General features: G+C 44.6%; 1 protein-coding gene across 7 annotated transcripts in view; it reads left to right on the top strand.

The window, feature by feature from the left end:
• The window catches only part of UNC13B (unc-13 homolog B), a 224,037-nt gene that overhangs the window by 171,119 nt on the left and 33,572 nt on the right, over positions 1-19,346 (top strand). For all 7 annotated transcript variants that reach the window (XM_087777597.1, XM_087777596.1, XM_087777595.1 and 4 more), the window contains 7 exons: positions 75-208; positions 1,160-1,245; positions 10,003-10,129; positions 15,555-15,651; positions 16,464-16,607; positions 16,745-16,822; positions 17,795-17,872. In XM_087777597.1, the coding sequence (XP_087633723.1) occupies positions 75-208; positions 1,160-1,245; positions 10,003-10,129; positions 15,555-15,651; positions 16,464-16,607; positions 16,745-16,822; positions 17,795-17,872 (744 nt within the window). The remainder of the gene's footprint in view (positions 1-74; positions 209-1,159; positions 1,246-10,002; positions 10,130-15,554; positions 15,652-16,463; positions 16,608-16,744; positions 16,823-17,794; positions 17,873-19,346) is intronic.

Raw genomic sequence — 19,346 nt, 5'->3', positions numbered from 1 at the left:
ATGGTGATCTACGTTTGTCAGCTTTTTCTTTCCCCTTTAAATTTACACTGGTTTTCCTATGTCTTCCTTCCCAGAACAAAAATCAGGACCTTCCTCCTGAGGAACAGGGCCCCAGCATCAGGAACCTGGATTTCTGGCCCAAGCTCATCACTTTGATAGTTTCCATCATAGAAGAGGATAAGAATTCTTATACCCCAGTCCTGAATCAGTAAGAATCTTCCATGTCCTATGTGGCTAATGCTAGTCTCTGTGTGCTCTGCTTTATTTGTTAAACTGCTTTCTATCTCTTCTGTCACTTGTGTATTTATAGAAGTACTTATCTTGTCTGTCTGTCTTTCTGTCTTATCTGTCTCTGTCTATATAAATAACTCTTTTTGATTGGGATGGAGGAGTTTCAAAAGGTTCAGTTACGATGGCGTTCGAGCACAAACACCCTGATTATTACAATCCTGAACTCAGGGAGGCACCTGAAAATGGGGTGAGAGTTCTTTTGGTTTTTTCTGATGTTGAGCAGTTCTGAGATGCACATTAATGCACACAGTGGTGCCATGGTGACACCACCTTATGCTGTGATTGAGGACCGTGGTGTTCAGTGCCGCACTGGGAGACTGCATTGGGTGGGGTTGGCACAGCACTGGAAAGGAACCTGAAACCAGTCTGTGTAAGCAGTGGATACTCCTCCAGCAGTCCCACAGGGCAGGAGAGGGGGAGATACCTGACAAGGTATTATACACAGAGCTGGATTATGCCCTAGTGATCATTGATTTAACATGGCAGGGACACCTGATTAGTGCTCACCTGTCAGCCTAGTAATCCTAGGAAAAAAAAAAAAAAAAAAAGGCAATACAGACAGGAAAGGGGAAAAAGGTGCAAGGGCATTGAGATCACATTCCCAGAATTATTGTATGCATTTATTCTAGGAGAGACATCCAGGGCCTGGCTTTTTAAGTTGAAACCAGTCTCAACAGCAGTGATGTTTTCAGGTTATTTCATCTAAGCCACGGAGTCCAGTCCATGCTTTCCAATTTCCACCTAGTCATTTATCTAGGGTGAAGGAAGCATCTGTAATGTTGTGCTTTTCAGCTTGTAGTTTAGCTCAGAATAAAGAAGAGCCCTTTGCTCTGATATATGCCAAAGCCTTTCCCAAATGTCCCCTCAGGTTTCCTCAGGAGCTTGTGGTTGGGAAGATCAGCGCAGAGGTGATGTGGAGTCTTTTTGCCCAGGATATGAAATATGCCATGGAAGGTAAGAGAATTCCTCACTGCTGCCAGCCGACTAGTTGCTGATCTCTTATTCTCCATCCATTTGGTGCAAATCGGGCTTAAGCACATTAGTAGCACGGCTGTTTGGAGCAGGGATTTGTAGTGGTTTGTTTGTGGGCAGCTGCTTTATGGGTGAGAATTGCAGCTGAGATCTGTGTGAGCTCTAGACCTGTGTGTCAGGCTGTGTTGCAAGCTGTTTATTGTCATCCCAGCTCGTTTGAAATCAGAAGTTCACTTTGGCCTGAGGATACAATGGCTTAGATCAGCAGCAGCTTCTTTCTGCAATGTACAATGGTAGAAAATGGCTGGAGAAGTAGGTGAACACTGGGTTGTGCCATGGCTGTAGTTCTCTGGATGATACAGCATAGACAGACTAAGCCATTGGCAGAAACATGCTGTTCGAACAAATCCTCCTGCAGACATGTTCATTTTGAATTTGTCTTTGCATAATTCCACCAGACTCCTAGTAAAGGAGAAATTTTACTGTTTCTGACTTAGGCATGCTACTTGCAGTACTCTTCTCATGGTCGATTACAGTTTGTGAACTTGGTTTTAGGTCTATAAACTCATTTGCACAATGTAATCAGCTTCTTAGAGAGCATCAGAGAGCATCCAGCTCCACTGGCTCTGCAGCTGTGGTCGCAGTTGTTTTCCCAGTATTTTGCAGGGTCAGGCTTTATGATCATCTGTAACGTGATATTGTGATAAAAGAGAAGTGCCAGTGCTGCCTACGGCATGCTAGCTGTATTCAGATTCTAAAACCAAGCCAAGTTACTGCTTTTGGTCACTCACAAAATTATGTTCAATCCATTTCCCCCCCCAGTTTGATCTAAACTCACTTACAGGAGTGACAGCCTATTAGGCTCTTACTTCAGATTGCTAGAAAAAAACTTCTGCCAGCTAAGAGAGTTTCCTGCATTTTGTTCTTCGGGAACAGTCTGTGGGGTTGCTCTGTAAGTGAAGAAGATTGACTCCATCTATTTCTTAGTCTCTGTCAACACAACAGGGGTAGAGACTGTGCTGGGGGGGGATGCCCTTTGCCAGCTCCAGGCTGCAGGTCTGGATGAAATGTTCTCACTTCTGTGTTAGGAACTTTTTGTATACGCTTGTACCCCACATTGCCTTTGTCTTGTGAGGCCGTGTTGATGTAAGAACAGACGCTGGGAAGAAGGCCTAAGACCTACTAACTGTGTTGAAGAGTCTCTTTTATAGTGACTGTCACTACTTGCTCATGCATAGAGATAAGGCAACTGTGATAACTTCATGTTCACTTTCCCTAGAAACTGATCCTGCAACCATTTTGGCTCCTCTTTCCATCTTGTCCTTACTTACCCCTATGCACTCACCCTCAGGAATTTATAATGCAGTTTGCTCTTCTATATGTTGTAAGTGCTGTATCTTCCTCCTTTCCCAGCAGCCGTGAGAACTGGATCTCTCCAGGTCTAGTTGCTGACTTTCCCAAGGTTCCTTTTCCCCATTGCATCCAAAATACAGTTGCAAAAAGGTTACTGGTTGTGTGTGTGAATTTGCCTGTGTATTGGGTTTGCGTGGCAAGGTTTTGGTAGCAGGGGGGCTACAGGAGTGGCTTCTGTGAGAAGCTGCTAGAGGCTTCCCCTGTGTCCGATGGAGCCAATGCCAGCCGGCTCCAAGACAGACCCACCGCTGGCCAAGGCCGAGCCCATCAATAACAGTGGTAGCGCCTCTGGGATAACATAGTTAAGAAGGTGAGGGGGGAAACCTGCACAACAGCAATTGTAGCAGAAGAGAGGAGTGAGAATACGTGAGAGGCAGAGCCCTGCAGACAGCAAGGCCAGTGCAGAAGGAGGGGAGGAGGTGCTCCAGGCGCCGGAGCAGAGATTCCCCTGCAGCCCCTGGGGAAGCCCATGGTGAGGCAGGCTGTCCCCCTGCAGCCCGTGGAGGTCCACGCTGGAGCAGAGATCCACCTGCAGCCCCTGGAGGACCCCATGCTGGAGCAGGGGGATGCCCGAAGGAGGCTGTGATCCCGTGGGAGCCCGTGCTGGAGCAGGCCCCTGTCAGGACCTGTGGCCCCATGGAGAGAGGAGCCCAGGCTGGAGCAGGTTTGCTGTCAGGACTGGTGACCCCGCGGGGGACCCACGCTGGAGCAGTCTGCTCCTGAAGGACTGCGCCCCGTGGAAGGGACCCCGCTGGAGCAGTTGGTGAGGAACTGCAGCCCTGGGAAGGGCTCACGCTGGAGCAGTTGGTGGAGGACTGTCTGCCGTGGGAGGGACCCCGCGCTGGAGCAGGGGCAGAGTGTGAGGAGTCCTCCCCTGAGGAGGAGGGAGCGGCAGAGACAGCGTGGGGTGAACTGACCCCAACCCCATTGGGTGGAAGGAGGTAGAGAAATCAGGAGTGAAGTTAAACCTGGGAAGAAGGGAGGGGTGGGGGGAAGGTGTGTTAAGATTTAGTTTTTATTTCTCATTACCCTACTTTGATTTTGATTTGTAATAAATTAAACTAATTTCCCCAAGTTGAGTCTGTTTTGCCTGTGACGGTAATTGCTGAGTGATCTCTCCCTGTCCTTGTCTTGACTCACGAGCCTTTCAATATATTTTCTCTCCCCTGGCCAACTGAGGAGGGGAGTGATAGAGTGGCTTTGGTGGGCACCTGGCATCCAGCCAGGGTCAGCCCACAACTGACTGTCAAAGGGGACATGACTTTCACTGATTTTTTTTTTTTTTTTCTCCCCCCTGTTTTGCATGGCTCTGTTTCATTGCCAGTGCCCAAGTTAACTTTGACTCCCAGGTTTTCTCTGTTTACATCTCATACCGTGTCCCCTTTGATTCTCTCCTCCCTGGTGAATCTGGGCTTACTTTAGCTTTTCCTGACATCCTTCTGGTCGCTTGTGAGCTTCTTAAGACAAGGATTGGCATAATGTTTCCACCCGTGAGTTCATCAGTGCACAGCAAGTACTTGCTGAAAGAGCATCCCTCTTCAAAGTATTTCTTGGTGAGAAAAGTTGACATAAAGACAGATGATGGACGAGAAAGGGTTTGCATTTTGAACGAAAGCTGAAAAACTGCATGGTACATGTATTTGTACCCTAGCTGTGCAAGTCCTGCAGGAGTATTGAACAATGATAGAGTCTGTGCTGGTGTGTGTCTCTTCCAAATACATATTCAAGAAATCCTCAGGGTGCAAAATTCTATTTGAGGCAAATGTGATTCCTCACTGCTTTGCTCTCCAGAAACTTATGAAGATAACCTTTATAACAAGCTCCACAATAATTCAATTACAGGCCAGACTACATGTATTTTTAAATACAGATGATTGGATTAGCTTGCTGCATTTTTTTTTTTAAATGAGGGGAAAAAAGGGATTAAAGGAAACAGATTAAGTGATGTGAAGGATGATGATTAGATTTGCTGTCCTCAGCTCCTGGCTCTGTCGTTTCTCAGTTTGAGTTGTTAATTTCTCTACCAGTTTAACTACACCAAGAGTTTCTTATTCCTGTCTTTGCGATTTTGTGGAGTAATCCCTGGGTACATTTTCTGGTGTGCTCCAAGATCTGTATGCATCAGGAGCTTTCTGCAACAAAAGCTAATCTGTTTTGTGGAGATACGTGCACATGAACCCAGAGTATAATACTTGCTCCTAACTTTCTTCATGGTGTTTTCCTTTACGTTCTGTTCCTAAGTTCTGGATAACATGAGCTCGTTCACCTCACCAAGTGGTAAGTTCATGCTCCTTAGAGTTTATGGTTGTGAGTAGGCAAAGACTTTCATCTGCTACCTGTAGTTTTAGCACTTCGGATGTAGTTGCTAATATTAGCTTCAGTGTCCTGTAGTTTTATGCCAGTGATGAGCAGATCTGCAAAGAAGATGTGGAAGACCATACTGCTGCTGCAGAAATGGAGGTCATGCGCTGCTTAGGAGACTCCTGTTCTGACTAGTCACTCCAGCTGCTTTTTGCCTGAGCAGTTCTGGGTGAGACCCTCTTTGCTGGGTTCCAGGCACCAAGCTGTAGATAGCATCTGATGGAGAGTAACTGGTGAGGTCAGAGCTCTGGTTCATGTGTGGCTCTATTCCTTCCCTCCTGGCCGGGGTGATGATTGAGGGTCTCTGGCCCTTTTACTCTGCAGTGGTAGTAAATTTTCTTCTAGCTTAAAGGCCATGCAATGGCTTTGGTGTAGAAAGAGTGCGGGCCTGGCTGTGTGAAACTGCCTCCTCCCTCCTTCCACCCTGATGCTTCCACATTGCTCTCCAGTGGAAGAGAGTTGGGAGGCTCAGGTGGGAGATGCCTTCTCTGAGTTGGAGAGCAGTACCTGGCTACATGAGTTGTTCTCCTCTTTCCCCATGGGTGGCAGCTAACGGTGCCTCTCCCAGCTGGAGCTTACCCCCATATGCAATGTGTAGCCTGTGTAGGGCAGTGTATAAATACTAATTTATACTTAGAATACAGTGTTTAGGGGCTTCAGAACCAGAACTCTTGCTAGCCTGTGGATGCTGCAGCATGTGTCCTTTGGGCACCTTCTGAAGAGTTAGATTGCTAATGTGTAAAATGTTCAAGTCATAAAAATGAAACACCTATTTTCTATTTAAAATATGTTCAGCAACGGGTAGCAATAGTCACGGCAGCAGTGTGTTTGGCTGCTGGAAAGCAAGGGCAATTGCAGACCTATCTTATGCCTTCTTCTCCCCTAAGGAGACTCAGCTGCTGAGACACAGCAGAAGCTCCAGGATCTACACAGCTTGTTTTGTTTTCTCCCTCCCCCAAAGCAGTGACAGCTCAGCGCACCATGAACAGCAGACCTGGCCCTTCCCTTCCCTCCCTGGCCAAGGCAGTACAGGACAAGGCATTGAGAAGTATCCCTTGTTCCCCATCAACCCAAGAGTAAAACAGATCAGATAGACGTGTCGTGTGGCCCAGACTTGGCTGGCAAGATCATGCTACCCTGGAGTCACTGTAGCATAGAGGATGCTTTTTCCAAGTCATACAGTTAGCTCCACCTCTGGGATGCTGGCCAGTGAGCAGAAGCTGGATAACCTCCTTGTAAGCCCACTGGTTACTGGAGTTTTCTTGCTGTCCTCTCTGAAACCTCTGTGACCCAGAAAGCACAAACTTTCCAAGCAAAGAGGGCTTCTGCTCTTCCTTTACTAGGAAGACGTTAAGTCAGTAATAGAAAATCAATGTCATCCTTGACAGTAATGGTTCATCTTATTTTGGATGCATCAGCAGTAGGAGAGTTGCAAATTGGAAGCATCTCTAATAGGAGGAGAGACTGAGTAGACTTGGCGGGCAGGATTGAAATAAATCATGCTGCCACATTCTCACTTCTAATAAGGGGAGGGGGATCAGATGCACGCACAGATGCCAGCTGTCTAAAGCGTTAACGCCTCAACAGCCTCAGTACCTATTAGAGTTTCTTTGCAGAAATTCAGTATTATTTGCTAGAATTTACACCATGGAAAGCAGGCTGATGATCAAGAAAAAAAAATCCACGGATTAAGGATGTGGTGGAAGTCCTGTTCTCTGCCTGGAAAACAGAACTGGACGTGACACTAAAAAGTGTGCTGCTAGGAAGCAGTTCCCTATTAATGCCTTAATAATACGCCCTTGGTGACCCTAAAAGCTCTTCTCTGGAGGAGACTGTTTGCAGATGAAATCTGCCGAGGAAATGTGAGAGACTTACAGAACTCTGCAGTCTTTTCGGGATAAAACACAGGAGCTGCTGCAAAATATCTGTGCAGTCTTCCACTGTTGCTGCCGCTAAGCTCTTTAAAAGCCAGCAGGTTGTAAAGCAGAACAGAAATGTGCTAAGACTGATGGCTCCCATGCTCTTCGCTTTACTTTTTCTAAAATTGGTTTTCAAAGTATACCTCTGGCTGATCTGTTTCCATGTCACCTTCAAGTGCTCTTAAACATTTCCCTTTACAAAGAAAGCAGCTGATCAAAACCGTGCAGGGTCCACTGGAGGGGGAAGGCAGATGGTACGAGCTGTTGGGGATGAGGGGGTTTGGGGGCTTTGTTGGCTTTCTTTGACCTCCAGCATGTTTGAGCTGTTATAGTTCACTTTTGTCTTTTCTCTGTCACAAGCCCCACCTTTCTTTCGCATACGTAAAGTTCTCTTTTATGGTGGTAAGACCTCTCCTTCTTTCTTTTACTTTCCTGTAGTTTTATCCCCTTGGTGTCAGGCCTCTCCTTTACTGCTTAGATGGCTAGGCAGTCCGAGTAGCAGTCCTTAGGCTTATGCTTCTGTGGCTGCTTTGCTTCTTCTGCTTCTGCAACTTAGCAGTGTTTTAAATGTCCTAAAAAACAGAAAAAGGCTTGAATTGCTTGCTTTTAGTGCACTGCTTAAGTCTGAGGAGATAAATCTGATTTGAGTCCTTTTTACCTCCAAGTCAGACCTTCCCTCTGCAGGAACAGCGTTTTCCCCATGTGGGAACAGCACCTGGGTGACAGCGCATATCAAAGTTAATGAAGTTATAATTGTCCATTGATTTCCTCGCTCTCGCAGGGAGCTAAGCGGGCACGGTTATTGCTGTGTTTGTTTCCAGTTTTAGATCTGCGGAGAGAGCTTTGCATTTTCTTCTGTGGTTGTTTTTGAGGGAGGTTGGCAGTTCAGACACTGAGTATGCTCAAGAATGATGCTAGATTTATTAATGTAAAAAATGAATGGACTTCCCTTGGCTCTGATACCAGCAAATCCACTGTGGAGAGTAATGTGTCATAGTACATGTGAAATAGCACATGTAAAGTAATTTGTCTATCGAACCATCACCCCTGTGGACTATCTCTCTCAGATACTGGGCATTTTAATTTCTTTAAAACAAAGGTTGGGTTTCTTTTTTTTTTTTGAGAGTGTATCTATGTGGATCTGCTACATGTGGATTAGAAGGAAATCTGTATTACACTGTTACAGAGGTTTGCAAACAACTCACTGGAGTGTTCCACTGCTTGGGAGCTGACAAGGCTTATGGAATAATTATGCATGAAAAGTTCTTTGGTTTTTGTGTTTTCAGTTGGATAATTCATAATTTATTTGGCCTTTCTTCTTGTGCATGTTGTTGAAGCTTCAAGAGAGATGTGGAAGTTTCTTAATGTTTTGAAATAGTTGCAAGAATTCACATTTACATGGAAATAGATGATGATACTGTAAGATAAGCTTGTCTGTCAGGTAAATGATGAGAAAGCAGGGGCCATTTTACATCATTAAGACGTTATCTTCTGATGAATATCTGTAGCGTGAATTGCTCGCATGTTCATATACCTACCCGGTTACTGGATACTAGTACAAAAGTCCTAGATTAAGGCCATTCAAAGTTAAGAGAAAGACTTCCACTTTTCAGCATAGTTGGATCCTGTGTACATGTCAGCAGTGATGCCCTTGGAAAGTTACTTCAATAATGAGGTTACCACATAAAAGGTAGGAAGATGAGTCTGAAGTCAAATATTAGGGAAAAAAACCCAAACTCAGTCTAAGCCAAAATCATGTATGTTTTAGTCTCATCTCTCACACTGTAGCCATGAGGTACCAGCTTGCTGTGGTGCTAGAGTGAACAAAGCAGCCTGACGCAAAGTGTATTCGTGCTGTTGAAGCTTGGCAGAAGAAAGAGATGGATACAGACAGGCGGCACAGGGGAGCAGCGGTGCAGAGTTGGTCGGGTGATAATTCAGGATCGCAGTGCAGACAAAAGCCAGCTGCTGAGTCCTCTTAGCATCACGAAAAAGGAATTAATTTTATTCTTTTCAAGGAGGATTTTGAAGAAAAGCAGTGCAGTAGAAGGAGCTGCCTGTTTGGCTTGGGAGAAAGCGTTGAGATGCTTTTGGGGGAACTTAACAAGTAGTTTAAAAACAGGGATTGTGGGCTGATCAGAGGTGGGAGTCAGCTGCTGAAAGATGGTAGCGTGGATGTAGGGTGTGAAGGGCCTCGAGAGCAAAGACGTGGAGCTTACATTTCTCATGAGAGAGAAAGGGGAGCAGTGGTCTAGGGACATGATCTCTGCAGAAACATAGGTCTGAGTATGGCAAGTGCTTCAGCAGCGTAGGTCTGTGGGAAGGGTCGTGTTGTGGAGGTACGTGCATTATGCAGGGAGGAACTGCGTTGTCTCAACATAGCCTGGGTAGAAAAACTTAACGAAACCCGTCAGGAGGAAGAGGTTCGGTAGCAGGTAGACATCCACGGGTCGCTTCAGTGGACTGTGCTCAGGAAGGCAATACAAATAAGAAAACAGTTGTCTTCTGAAAGAGAATTGTCATGAGTTTCTCAAAAACTGGGTCTCAGGAAAAGCTCCAGCTCCTCTGTAGCTTGTTTGAACTTGGTTGTGGCTCACACTGTCAAACTCTAAAGAACTTGATTCTTTCTACTCTTTCTCTTAGGGGATGTAGTGTAACACGTTGGTATTGCCTTTGTTTATATCCAAGCGTGAACAGATTTGCTCTCCTTGATTTGCTTCCTGCAAAGATGAAATCTGGACTGTCATATGTTAAATGGAAAGGCCATAAGAGATTGCTCTATTTTTATTGCTTTGACAACCAAAAAGTCTTTAACAAATGGAAGTATTAATTGGAGCTACAGCAATAAACTCCAAAGCCCCAGCAGTCACCCACCAAGAACCCCTGCCTGCTGCCAAAATCCTGCATCGTGAAGATTTTGTGGGACTATAGGTGCTTCATCCTCAAAACCATTGCATACTGTGGACATGCTTTACAAGACCCTCCTGAGCCTGATACACTTACAGTAGTGAATTCAGACCTAACTACTTTTTTTCCTTCCTTACAGAGCATGAGAAGCACAGACTGTGTAAAAGTGCAGACTATATGAATTTACACTTCAAAGTGAAATGGCTATACAACGAATATGTTCGTGATCTGCCTGCCTTCAAGGGAAAAGTGCCTGAATATCCAGCGTGAGTGTGTTATGTCTCCTGTAGTAAATCCCCACTGTGCATCTGCTTGTGTTACCTTGAGGGTAGTCAGTTGGTTCTCCGGTGGCTGCCTTCATGGTACACCATTTCTTCACTCCTGATTTTCTGTGTTTATGTGCGTGTTTGTCCCCTCTGGTGTTCTGTGCCACTGTCCCTGACACAATTCAATCCCTTATTGTACAGTATCTCCCAAGATCTCAAATGCTTTAGCAATGGCATGGACAGTCTTTAAGCCACTTTGTGCCTGCAGTGTGGGCTTTGGTCAATTCTTGAACAGCAGATTTATGGATGTATGCTTACATTCTTGTGTTAATAGATACAGGTTTATCTGTATGTACTGTATGCATGTCTGTGTGTATGAATGTCGTATGTATACACACACAACAGGATTTGTAAGTAAAGATAATGTTTTCTTTTTTTTATTAAGACCAGGTGGTTTAGTTGGAAACATCAGATAAGCAGTCTCTCTTAAGCTCTAAGTGGTTGTTTGCAACTTTTATTTAACTTTAAAAGAGCAGCAGTAGATTTCAGACCTGAAGAAGATTTATGAGCCCAAAAAGTTGTCTGAGCAACCTGGAGAGAATGCTGTAGCTCAAGTCCCACGCTTGGCCTGAGGCAAGAGCAGGTGTGTTGTTTCTGACCAGTGTGTACCTGGTTTTAAGAGGCTTTCAGTGATGGTTGCTCCACATCTCTTTCAAGCAGCTTTTCTCCCTGTACTTCACTGTTACCCCTCTGCTGGGTTTTGGGGGTTTAACACACTCCCCAAATCTTTCTTGCTTCAACTTGAGATGTTATATCCTGTCCTACCAGCCTGGGCATGGAGAACAAATTATTCCTATTTTACAAAAGTAAAACGCTTCTCTCATGTCCCTTACCAGTCTTCTGCTGGTTCCCATTTGTTCCCAGCTTTCTTCCTAAGTGAGATTTACTCGCCTCTCTCCAGCTGGTCTGTGTCTGGACATTAAACACCCAGAGTTAAATACTGATCTTTCATCTAGACCTTGCCTTGCATTGCCTTGCAGGCAGTGCTGCTGCTTTCTCACAATGGGATGATAACAGCCTTTTTAAATTGTTTTTCTTCAGTGGTATTGTTGACTAGTGATGCTTCCAGTGCTCCACAAACCAGCCCCCAGGCACCCTCAACAGGGTGTCCCAGCTGTTCCTCCCATCCTGATCACTGCTGTCAAAATGCAGCACTTTGCACTTGCCCCTCTTGGGAAAAAAAAAAAGACATCTTGCTTGGACTGTGTTTCCAGTTCGGCATTTTGAATTCTTTTCCCATCCTGCGGTGCACGCCTGGTGCTAGCTGCATACTAATAAGACTTCAGGCAGTTGGTGTAATTGCTTGGCTTGGGCTGTGGGCCTTGCTTAACAAATCAGGTCAGCAAGAGGCATTAACTCAGTGAATAGGGTGCTGGAGTGACAGTCTCCGAAGCCCTGTTCTCTTCGCTGTGCCTCTGAGTCAGTGCAATCTCAGGCAAGCCATCAGATATTCTTAATCTCTCTTTTTCTCCTGTGTAATCAGGATAATGATGCTCAGTTGCGTCCTGCAGTCTTTTGCAGACTGTTCTGCTCTGCTGGCCTTTGTGGTAGAGCTTCAGTGCTCATGTACATTTGAAGCTGCTGGCTTTGTTTACTTCACTCTTGTACTTTAGTACAATAGCCGCGTTGTCAGACACAGGTGATGTTTATTTCAACCATAACCTTCACCTGTCACAAAATAGCCTCTTGATATCAATTACGGCAATGTGCTCTTGTCCTTTGATTTGCTTCATCACAAGTATTTTTAGTCTTGAAGCTTCTTTAAACAAAGGAGTCCACGCATTAGTTTGCACGTCAGTAAACTCTTGAGATGAAACCAAATTGCTGCTGTCCAGAGAACAGCTGAGTTGTCTGTCCACTCAACAGACAAGAGGCTATCCACAAACTTTTAGTGTGGAAACTATGAGAAGCCATGTTTCTGGTAGCCTTGAGATATGATTGAATGAAGTGAAGGCTCCAAAGTATTGAAGCTGAAGTTTTTATGCTCCCCTTATTTTCTGAAATTCAGCAGCAGTTTCTGAAACTGAAGTAGCAACATAGCTGGGAGTGGATCTTAAAAACTTCCTCTCTTCACATCTTAGCTGCCAGCTAAAAAGCTGCCAGTGTCAGTTCCCGAAAAACCCTAGCTGTTTAGATCTGTAAAGAAGTGTTCTATGTTTTGTTTTAATACTGATGCTAGCATGCAGCTAGTATTGTAGCTGTACTGGAGACTACCTCCTCTCTGGTGGGGGAAGGCATTCTGTCCTTTGAAATCCTGTCTTATTCTTCTGGCTCACTTCATCAACCATAGTATTTATTCTTTTGCTCTTTGAAACCCTGCCTGCCTTCTTGCCTCTGCGCTTGCCAAGGCCCACAGGATGTTCACTGGGTACCCACATGCATCAACACAGCAAATGAACAAGATTAATTCACCTGTAAAGTCTGAGACCGCAGGAGCCAGGCTCATGGCCAAGCTGTAATTGCAGCCTTTTGTGTTATATTACTGTTGTGCAATCAGCAGAGGTAAACTTTCCTTTAGTCACAAAGCACCGCTCCCCTTGCCGGCAGGCAGGACTGAGGCATATTCTGTGCAGACCTCGTTTGGAGAGGCTGGCTGTGCCGCCTCGAGTCGGGCTGTGCTGACCCCTGCAAGCACAGAATGTCTCTGAAGCAGCACCACGAGCCTCCCCCTTGTGTGCTGGTGCGTGAGTCATCATGGCCTTTGCTTCTCGATCAATAATTGAAGCAGACGAGGGAGAAGATACTTGCTGTATAACAACATTTTGAAGCTATTTCTGCATGAAATCAGATTATTTATATTAGTTCCTGTGCTAGGTAATTTTGCATGTCTTTTTGGATGCGTTGCCTTTGTAGTCGTCAGAGTCCCCCCTCACTTGCTCAGCAGCCTAAGACCTGATAGTAAAACCCTGTAAGGGGTATTTGGCCTAAGATAACTCTAGGTTTATGTTACAGCTCAGAAAACATTTTGGTCCTGAATGTGCCCAGGGACTGGAAGTATTTACAGATTATTTACCTCTCTTGTGTTTTCCTGCCAGCCAATTAAAGGACAAAGTTGAGGCTGGCTTTGCATATGTAGTTACAGAATTTCCTGACCTGATCCAAGTGATTCACTTTGCACTTAAACACTCATGTTAACCTCTTTCTGGAGGTAGTGCATTTTTTTGTTTGGGGGGAGGTGGTGGTAATTCCCCTCCTCACCCCCCCAGTAGTACCTTTTTCCTTACCACCTTTGTTTAGACAGTTTGGTAAGACAGTAAAATACCTATGCACTTGATTTTGTATGTCAACATACAGTAGCCATAAAAACGGGCAATGCCTGTTGTCAACAGTGAATGGCCCTTTCTTATGGATATGGTGCAGTAGCTAAGGATGAATGATAAGCAGGAAGTAGTTCTACTTCTCAGAGCGAAAATTGTGGCTTTTGGCACAAACAAGTAATCTTCCCTGTGCATGGACCTATGACATATGAAGCAGTCAGCAACTTGCAGCCTGGGAACTGTGAAAGAGGTGGAAGATGTGTAGTTGCTTCCTTGAAAACTGCCTGAGTTCTCATCTAAGGATTGAGCTGTCACTTTAAAATATGCTACTGTAATTCATAATAAAACGGTGAAAGCTTGAGAAACTTGCGGCAGACTCTGAAATGTGCTGACTTTTAGGAGCCCAAAGTGCCATTCAAAAGGAATTTTTCCAGAATGCAGGAAGTCCATATGTCTGTGACAATGTTCCGCTGCTGCTGTCTGTATTGAATAGGGCTGCGTAGACAGGTTGCTGTTGGCATTTAACACTGTGTCAGTTACAATTTCCAATATTAGCATTGATGTGCTTTATATTTCAAAGTGCAGAGAGTATTTAAGGCTATGTAGTATGCTCTGTCTGTGAATTTGCTCTTGATCTCCCTCTCATGTCTGGCACATGCTTTCATGTTCTTTGCAAACTCAGCCCATAATTAGCACAATCTGTATGAACACAGCTGCCTGTTTAGAGGAGGCTGTACTCTGTGAAGCTCATATAATAATCTTTTGTATGGACCGAAATCACACATGGGCACTTTCTTCCCTTATTCATGAATGCTCTTTAGTAATATTTGAAATTAAGATTTGCTTCAGCTGCAGTATGTTGGCACTTGCACACAACAAATCCTAGACATTTAAATGAAGCTTTAAGTGCTATGTTGTTGCTTAAATACAGACAACATCCCCCCACCCACCCCCCAGCTTTTGTACTATGTGGATATGTTCCACAGAGCAGAGAACAGAGGGATGACCAGCTGTAAGATACCATCACCAAAGCCGCTTCTCACCTTGCCTATTTGGCCAAGGTGGGGTTGCGTAGAAACCTTTTGTTCAGTGCAGGAGGTAGCTCCAGACTCCACCTCCTGTAAGGCATCTCTCTGAGATACAGCAGCTTCTTGAATTCTACTCTACCATGTAGCTTATCCTCCTAAGTGAGGGGAAGGAACAGAGAAAAACTTTGCTATCCTGCTTCTAGGACCTGCCTGGTTTGGGGACTTTACCATGCTCCAAGGCTGTTGGTGCAGCACTTAACGTGAACTAAGTTTGTGCTTCTTCAAAAGAAAACAATGAAGAGCTGCTCACAGGGCTGGCCAGCTTCCTGCAAGCCCTAGCAGATGTGCCGTGCTATCACCAGAAGTTAACATTACTCAAGTATCTTCACAGTGAGATCAGCAGCCCACAGAAGTGGGAGGGTGTTCTAGAGAAGGCCTAAGGAAAGGGAGAGCAGGATTAAAGTGGAGAAAACTTCTAGCCTTGATTCTCCTTCCCTAGCACTCCAGGAATATGTCTGTATCTGCAGATAAAGTGGCTGAAGGGCCCTGGAAAACAGGCATGTCTCTTCCTCCCTTTATACTCATTTGCAGCTCTTGCATGGAAAGACAGTAGACACAAATGGGCAACACGACAGAGTGCCGTCTCTCTTAGCATGCAGAGATAGTGATATTGGAGGTCTCCCTTGTCCTGTTTGGCACATGGGTGATGGGAGGAAAAGACAAAGTGCTCTGAGATGATGCAAAGTTAAATGTGGTGCTCAAGGGGAAAAAAGGGGAAGGTGTGAAGAAAGAGGAGAGATGGGAGAAGGACAGAACCAGCACAGGACCAACAATCCGCAGAGGCTGGGCTGTGTTCTGCTTGTCCAGCCCAAGTGATGGTACAGCCCCCTGCTCACTCGTAGCTTGTGTACAGGTAGGAGTATTTTTGGGAACTTTGGCTGCACACCCAGATTAACAGCATTCAGATATCTAGCAGTGGCAAGCTTTCACAAGGCTTGCTGAAACAGCAGCACTGTCTGAGTCTTGTTGGGGTGCTCTGTTTCTTGCTGTAACTTGCTGTCTTTCCTGTCCCTCCTGCAGGTGGTTTGAGCAGTTTGTGATGCAGTGGCTGGATGAAAATGAAGACGTTTCCTTAGAATTCCTGCATGGTGCTCTGGAGAGAGATAAAAAAGATGGGGTATGTAGGTCACTCTGAGTGGAGGGCTTGGCACTCCATCCTTCAGTGCCCAGAACCAAACAACAACACTAAATTCAGCTGTCGTACAAATGGAGGATGCAGCCCTTTTTGCTTGCTAAACAAATGAGAAGCTTGTTTATTTTAGGACTTTTTTTCTACAGGTCACAGAAGGCTGTTTAGTAGCAAGGTGCATATCACTCATTTATGTCTGTTCTGTTCTGCTGCTGTTAGTCTGTCAGCCAGTGGCTTGGTGCTCTCTCATCTCTCTGTGTTTGTGAGAGGTCATTGAAATATAAGGCACTTTGCATGTACTCTAGTCATGCAGTGAGAATGTGACCTTAATCCACTGACAGAGTAATCTTATTCTTAATTTGCTGAGTATTCCCGGTGGAGAGCAAGAGCCTTCCCATTTGTTCAGTGACTGTTGGCACTGCAGTCCGTGATGCTAATGTAAGCATTCTCTTTAATATCTAAATTTTAAGAAAATCTAAAAAAAAACCTCTTCGCTCTCTCCTTCTTTCCTCATTAACTGACAGGCAAGCTGTGCATTTTGTTAAAGGTCTTGGCATCATGTTACATTTCCTTGGTGCTCGTCATGTCATAGTTGGTGAAAGACAGTGAACTTATAATCCAATAGAATTGGCTGTTTAGCTCCTCTGGGCCTTTTGGAGAGCTTTTGACTAATTCTGAGGAAGACGTAGGTTTTGGTAAAGTTGTCCTGCCTCCAGTACAGCAGATGATGGAGACACCCATGAAATAGGTGTATTTCAAATCTTTTCATTTGAGAGTGACTCTTTGTACTTCTGTTTTAGTTCCAGCAAACATCCGAGCATGCTCTGTTCTCTTGCTCAGTGGTGGACGTCTTCACCCAGCTCAATCAGAGCTTTGAGATCATTAAAAAGCTGGAGTGCCCAGACCCTGTCATTGTTGCTCATTACAATAGGAGGTTTGCTAAGGTAATACCTTCAACATCCAGCTGTTTGTCTTCCCTTAGTGGGATGCAAAACAGTATGATGTTTTTTTCATTTTATTTTCTGGAGCTCTCCTGCAGTGATAGAGGACAAGTAACAGTGCTCACATCTTGTCTTCTCAGACTATTGGGAAAGTGCTGATGCAGTATGCTGACATCCTCTCCAAGAGCTTCCAGTCCTACTGTTCCAAGGAGAAACTGGTGAGTCGTGCTGAGCTTCTTTTCTGCCCTCAGGCATCACATAATTGTCCTGATGAAACCAAGTTTCTCACGTTGTACCTGCCCCTGTTGATGGTGTAAATATTTTCAGTATTGTTTTTATCAGAATTCATATGCTTTTGCGGATTGAATTCTGGCTTGGCCATAAAATAAAACTAGGTCCTGAAGATGATCTGCAGGGATTGGAGGCTGTCAGGTCCCCTTGAAATTAACTTCCACTGTGCCTGTCAGGGTTGTGTGTCACAGAGTTAATTAATAAAAAATGGGCACAGATTGTTTTGTAGATCTGGTACTTAGCAGCACTCTGTTTACTGCTGTCTCCATCTAATTATCTTGCTGTTTAATCCAGAATTCAGTAAAATTCTGTGTATTACATAAAACAGGGCCTTACATTTTTGAACCCTGGGTCTGTCCCATGCTGGTTCTGCTATCTCCTACACCTGTACTGGGGATGCAACTGCAGAGGGAAGAGTCTATTGCTCAGGCTGCCCTTGGCTGTTGCGCTCAGGCTTGACCTGGCAGGACCCAGATGTGTCTCCGAATGCAGCTTTGGCTAGCAGTTCCCCTTCGGATCTGGGATGTACACCATTCACAATAGTACAGTGCAGCATTAAGAGTTTGAAGGTGACTGAGCTTGGACTCTTCTAGGGCATGGCAGGAGCTGCAGAGAGTTGGGCCTTCTCCTAACACTGATGTCTTGTCAGTTAGTTCTCTGTGATAAAACTGAGGAGAAAAATACAACAGCAGAGATCTCCCTGATCTGAGCCATCCCATTCCAAGCTGGAGAAAAAAAATAACTTGTCTTTTTTAGGTTTGAGTGCTGAAATCTGTGCATACCCTACCTCCTATTGGACTGTCAGATCTGGTGGTACTTGGGGAAGGGTGTTGAGGCACAGATTGTACCACTGGTGAAAATGTGTTGGCAGTAACAGGTACCCGCTTTTGTCCCGTCAGCCCTGCATCCTGATGAATAACATCCAACAGCTGAGGGTGCAGCTAGAGAAGATGTTTGAAGCCATGGGTGGTAAAGAGGTAAGAGTGCTGAGAGACTGAGTATTACTCATTCCTACTGCACTGTTACTAGGTTATTTGCATCATACTGATACTTGCAGACTGCAGTCATAAGGAGAGCCCTGTGACACCTGGCACTATAAGAAGTGTGAGGGGACAGCCATGCCTGAAGACTTTTCAACAAAATTTATCATAAGATGCAGGAGTGAATGTTTTGAGGCACAGAATACGTGGAGGAGTGAAGAGAAGGATATGTACTGTGCTCATGTGGGATGGATGTGGGTATGGCTGGTGGTTTCACAGCTCTGAAGACAGACAGACAGGTCTGAGAACTGTTGACACCAGGTCATTTTATGTGGCGCATAAATGTGGGACACTACCTTTGGCATTAAATGTTCAATATCTAATATATTGCAGACATGCAAATAAGAGTCCTGTACTCATGCTTTGTTGGATACTCAGATGTGTCCATGAACATAAATATCTTAGTTTTTATTCTTTGTTCTGAGATGGCCATTTTTACAGAAATAAGGTTTTCCTCTCCCAGATCACTGTGTCTGTTCTGATATAATCTGTGTATCTATTTTTTCTCTCTTCTTTTTTCATTGCTTTTCAAGATTCGGGAAGATGAAGAAAAGGCTGCTGATACTGATGTTAGGAAAAAAATATTTCAAAGCCTAAGTGCATTCTCTTTGGTTGTGTTGTGGTAGAACCTGTGCTATGACCTGTATGCCAAGAGGAATGTCAGCTTTGGTGATGGACAGCTCAGTTTTTGCCTGTATTGCTGTTTCAAATCTTTCTTGTGTTCAGTGGCAGAATTCTATGAAGTGGCAAAAATCTCAACAAATAGATTTACCCCATGAGGCAAGGAAAACTGCTGTCATTCTTTTGCATGTGATCTCAACAATCCTAATTTCCGAGCCCTACATCAAGAACTAGAATTATAGGCTCACAGCTGTAATAGCAATGGTAGCTAAACGCTCATTTTTCAGGAAAAAATAAACTTGTGATGAGATGTTTGTGAAGTGGTTTATAAAGTTTTAATCCATGCACACTTAATGTCCCTTAAGGAATCAATTTGCTACTTTTTTCCATAGCGGTGGCCGTTAAGTAGGGTTTCCCTGTATTTCAAATTGAAAATACTATGTGCAAATTGAAAATACCACCTGATAGTGCATTAAATAGGGGGAGAAAAAAAAGTGTTTATTAAGGCAGTTGGCTACTTTTCCTAGCCTAGGTCTCTTTACATTCTGCCCTTTAAAACCTTTCTCAGGAGGTATAGGTAGAGTAGAACTGAGGTGATGAATCCACTGTTTCCCCTGCACTGTGGAATCGAAACAAAAGAAAGGGAGAGGAACCCAGACTGTGAGCAATAAAACACACAGAAAGAAACGAGGCAAACATGCTAGGAAGCTGGTTTTTGGAAGCGATCTTTTTTCTTTTCAAATGCTGCTTGTCCACTTCATTAGGCTGCCACTGATCACCAGAAAAAAAT

Source organism: Nipponia nippon, unplaced genomic scaffold, assembly GCF_047370975.1.
Source record: "Nipponia nippon isolate SJK-2023a ecotype South Korea unplaced genomic scaffold, ASM4737097v1 scaffold_40, whole genome shotgun sequence".
Taxonomy (NCBI): Eukaryota; Metazoa; Chordata; class Aves; order Pelecaniformes; family Threskiornithidae; genus Nipponia; species Nipponia nippon.
The sequence above is the reverse complement of the archived record's forward strand: the minus strand, read 5'-3'. Positions and strand labels throughout refer to the sequence as shown.